A 5,054-nucleotide genomic window follows, 5' to 3' on the forward strand; every position below is an offset into this window, starting at 1 on the left:
TGACTTTAGTTGCTTTAAATCCACATGTATCTGAAAATAAGATTGCAACCCCTCTTTTCTTCTGAATTCCATTTGCCTGAAAATTTGACTTCCAACCCTCAACTCTGAGTTTTAATTTGTCTTTTGACATGAGGTGTCTTTCCTAAGACAGCATATAGATGGCTTGTGTTTTTTAATCCAATCTATGTCTCTTCAGTGGGGAATTCAACATTGACATTTACTGAGATAACTGATAATTGTGGTAGCGTTCTATTCATCTTATTTTGTGAAAGCCCATTGCTTAGTTTTGTCTTTTGCATCATTGTAGAAGCTAGGTTCTTTCCTTTAATTTCTGGATGTTTACTTTGCTCAAGGTCCATTGTGATGGTCAGCGTGTAGAACAGGTTGAAATATTTCCTGTAAAGCTGGTCTTGTTGTGGCAAAATTCCTCAATGTTTGCTTATCAGTAAAAGATTTGATTTTTCTGTCAATTTTAAAGCTTAGCCTAGTGGGATACAGAATTCTGGGCTGGAAATTGTTGCCTAAGTAGATTAAAGATAGATGACCATTGTCTTCTGGCTTAAAAAGTTTCATTAGAGAAGTCCACAGTCACCTTGATAGATTTGCCACTGTAGGTCAGTTGGTACTTACTCCTGGCAGCTTGCAAAATCTTTTCTTTTGTCTTGACTTTAGATAGATTCATCACAATGTGTCTTGGAGAAGCCCTATTTGAGTTGAGGCAACCAGGGGACCGATATCCCTCTGAAAGGAGTATGTCAGAATCTTTGGTGATATTTGGGAAATTTTCATTTATAATATTCTTTAGAATGGCTTTCATTCCTCTGGGGCATTCTTCTTCCCCTTCTGGGATATCTATAACTTGTATGTTTGAATGCTTCATAAAGTCCCATAATTCTGTCAGTGAACATTCTGCTTTCTCTTCTTTTCTGCCTCTTTAACTATCTGAGTTATCTCAAGAGCTTTATCCTCTACCTCTGAGATTCTTTCTTTTGCCTGGTCTAATGTTGTTGGTAGTTTCTATTGCATCTTTAAGTTCCCTAATTGACTGCTTTAGTTCCTTCAGCTCTGCTATATCCTTTCTATATTCTTCATATAGTTCATCTCTTATTTGATTCTGTTTTTGGATTTCCTTTTGGCTGTTTTCCAGCAATTTCCTTCATTGTTTTTGGATTGTTTTCCACTTTCTCAGCAATTTCCTTCATTGTTTTCATCATCTATATTTTAAATTCCCCTTCTGTCATTTCTAACATTTCTTTATAGATGGAATCCTCTACTGTAACTGCCTCACAGTCCCTTGAAGGGGTTGCTCTGGACTGGTATTTCATGTTGCCAGGATTTTTCTGCTGATTCTTCTTCATGAGTGCTTTCTTGTATCTGTTTCCTTGTCCTAATTTTCCTTTTACTTCCTCTTGCTCTTTAAGTTACTGTGCCTCTGGCCTAAAGTTTTAATAAGTCCTTTTGGTACAGGACCAGAAGAATGAGAAGACTGAAGAACACTAAGGGACAAAAGATTTAAAAAAGAAAGAATAAAGAGAAAGAAGAAGGGGTGAGTAAAAGGAAATATTGACAAAAAGAAGAAAAGCACCGAAAGAAGGAGACAGGAGTAATATAGGTATTTAGTAGGGTACTTTGATACAACCTTAAAAACCCCCAACCTCTGGGGGTGAACAGCAGATTATTCATAACTACTGACACAAATTAAATACACAGAAATTTATTGTTAATTACATTCTTCTCTCTACTATGTAGAGAGAAAAACATGTTTAAAATATATGTTAAAGAACATGTTTAAAATATTCCATAATAGTGTTTTAAGGTTGTGGTCACAGAAGTAAGGCCAAGGTCCCATAAAAACATTTGAAAAGGTTAGAGAAAAGTTGTTATGTTGGTTTTGCTGGTAGAATATCAGCAAATTAATAGAATTTTGATTCTAATTCTATAAAATAAATTTTTAATTCTTTTAAGAATAGAGAATAGCAGAGGTGAAAATAAGAGATAAGAAAGTTATTCTAATTATTAAGAGAAGTCAGTAAGTGGAAAGGCTTAAGGAAAGGACATAGCTATAATACCTACATAAGTAATAAAATTAGTCATAAGATTGTCTAGATTGGCATTTAGGTAATAACTATTTAGGAATTATTAGGCTGATGTGAAGAGTCCCATAATTATCAAACAATTCACCATTAAAGGAAGTTTTGCTTTTCTCTGTCATTGCTATACTAATAATTTATTTCTAAGGAAGAGTTTTGATCTCTTCCAGAAGCATAAGATTTCACCACTTCTTTTCCTATAGAGATATACGTGACAAAATAACATAAAGCAATGTACAGGATATTCTTACTGAGTGGAACAGCATGCAGTGTCCTATCCGAGACTGGATGTCCTCAGGCCCAGCATTACAGGAGTCCTCTCGAAGAAGTTTCCAGGTTTGACACTGGCAGTTGAAAGCAAACAACCCACTGAATTGTGGTTCACTGGCTCTGCTGTCATCTACACTGCCATTACATGTCAAAATCCTACCACCAAAGGTGTAGATCATATGTTTTTCTGAGTCCATACACATCTATCAGAACAAGGCAACAGATTGAATAGTTTTAGTTTGTTCCTGTTATATGCACTAAAATGAAACCAACATGTGCAGTTTTACATTCTTTAAAAAGAAAACAAACCCAGAACTTTGTTCTTAATAACACTAAATACCCCTGACAAGCATATGCACACACTGTAATACTGTTCACTTCCCAATGAGAGGAAAACCTGTTGAGTTGAAGAGCTTTCTGCTTTCTTAAAATGGGGTAATTTTTATCAAAATCAACCAATCATACATGAAATGTTGATTTACACTTAAGAGTGGCTAGTGACCATACTCTGTGTGTGAGCAGTCATTATAAGTTCCATTTTATCATTCTTATAAAAATTTTCTTCTTTCTATTCTAGGCAGGAATCCTATTAATAGTGCTGCCATTTAGTAAAAAAGCAGATATACAAGTAGAGTTAAATAAATGCCATTAAATTCACCTCTTCATTTATTTTTACAAAATTCATCAAATTATGATATTACAAAATAGTAAAACAAACAAAAAGACATTTGCAATTCTCCTTCTATGGTGTAAAGTATTTTTCCTCTGTTTAATATGATGTATAAGTTTAATTTTCTTTGAATTAAGCTATGCAATTGATCTTCAAATGCCAAGCTTGATTCTTCCATATTTTCAACTGAGATTATAGCTTTTCATAAAACTATGTGAAAAAAGAACACAAGATAATAATAAGAGTCAAATTCTATTTCAAAGAATTTATGAATACAAGTTAGAAATTAGATGTTGAACACAAATGGCATTTATATTTAAAGACTAAATTGTACATGCAAAATACCTTTTTTTTTTTTTTGGCTAAAACTAACCATCATATGCTCAATTCTCTACTGTTACCTACTTCTGCTCTAATTAAATAATAGATAAATTTTGTATTTTTTATTAAAAAGCTGTTTTAAATTTCTAAAGGTTGCTTTAAAAATGTAATTATTATTAAAAAGAAAAAATGCAAACATCTAATCTTCACCTACCACTAGAAAGATCCACCTTATTGCCGTGCCCCAGGTTTTTCATAGACTTTCATAAATTAAGATGAAAATCTATTATTCTCTAAGAGTGAAATTTGGAGAATATGGTCAAGGCAGTAAGATATCAAAGTTTCATGTCCTTCGCATGCCAAAGAAAGAGTTCCCAGTCTTTAATCCTAAATAAGCACAACATTAAAAAATGACATATCCATTGCTAAAGATACTCAGTATGGCCCATTTAATGACTCTAGGACTTTGCTGATGCTAGATCACATTACCCTATCTAAGTACTTATGACTCAAATCTCTCGAAATACCTAGGGATCACACAGAAAATCCTGAGAGAACCACATTAAATGCGTCTACATTGCACAGATTCATACTAATGGCCAATCCTGCTACCAAACCTCTATGGTTCTATTTCATATGGCTAACAAAGGGAGTTTCTATTTCTTTTTAAGGATACTTAAGATCAATTTTGATGTGATTTATTCTCATTTGTTAGCAGGGCTCAAGTAAAAACATCTTTATCTTGGTACCTCTTCCAAATACAACCGCCTAGCCCAAACCATGTGTGTGCATGGTAATTCTTTCACATATCTTAATAAACAGGACATGAAAGGGAGACAATATTATTCCTTTGGCTACCTATACTTAAACTTGACTCCTGCCTAGACAAGACATGAAATTTCAATGAGGGTCAATTATCTAACAACAAGCAATACATTTCAATCACTTTAGGGAACTTTATGCTATTTATCAGTCCATGATTTCCTTTTAACTTTTGGTCTCTACTTGTTTGATTTTTTTATGTTTTGTGATTTTTAATCTCTGAAAAATGTTTCTGAAAGGCCAATCAATGCCTTATTAAACTCCATGTAACAATGTCTTTTCCATCAAAGAATTTGAGAAATTTTTAAAGCCTAAAGTTGGAAGAGTATTCATCTTCTCTGGCAGCTTACCATTTAATTTCTAAAATCAAATAAATAGTAGATAACCATTTTCCTGATAAAAAATTGTTTTAATGTGAAAGCACCTTTATTTTACCCTATCACAGGAACTGGCAAGGTTCAAAATAATTTCCTTCTCACAAATTTAAAAACCTTGTTATAAAGCCTTGTAAGCAGCCACACTGCACAGCTACCACCCTCTAACCTCCAAAAATGCCTCCTGCCTATCTGATTCTTGCTTGCCTACAAGGGAGACCGGTTTCCTCTCTGTGGTAGCATTTAGGATTTTATCTTAGTTCTTGGTTCTGAAAATTCATTAAGCAAGTACCTAGGTAGGAAGGTTTCTTATTTTGTTTTGTTCTCTTGTTGTTGCCTTGTTTTCATTTTGTTGCCTTTCACCCTGATCTGTACTTACTGATTCCTTTCAATCTGAAAACTCCTCTTTCTTCAGTTCTGGGCATTTTCTTCATTTTGACCTTTTGTAACTTTTTTGCTCCACTCCCTCTTTTTTTTCTTTTTTTGGAGACAGAGCCTCAAGCTGTC

General features: G+C 33.8%; 1 protein-coding gene across 6 annotated transcripts in view; it reads right to left on the reverse strand.

Moving 5' to 3' along the window:
• MKLN1 (muskelin 1) overlaps positions 1-5,054 on the reverse strand; it is a 318,843-nt gene that overhangs the window by 51,100 nt on the left and 262,689 nt on the right. For all 6 annotated transcript variants that reach the window (XM_023514182.1, XM_023514183.1, XM_003791612.3 and 3 more), the window contains one exon: positions 2,342-2,563. In XM_023514182.1, coding sequence (XP_023369950.1) covers positions 2,342-2,563 — 222 coding nt within the window. The remainder of the gene's footprint in view (positions 1-2,341; positions 2,564-5,054) is intronic.

This window comes from Otolemur garnettii, unplaced genomic scaffold (assembly GCF_000181295.1).
Source record: "Otolemur garnettii isolate 467f Iridium unplaced genomic scaffold, OtoGar3 scaffold00049, whole genome shotgun sequence".
In the NCBI taxonomy this organism is placed as follows: domain Eukaryota; kingdom Metazoa; phylum Chordata; class Mammalia; order Primates; family Galagidae; genus Otolemur; species Otolemur garnettii.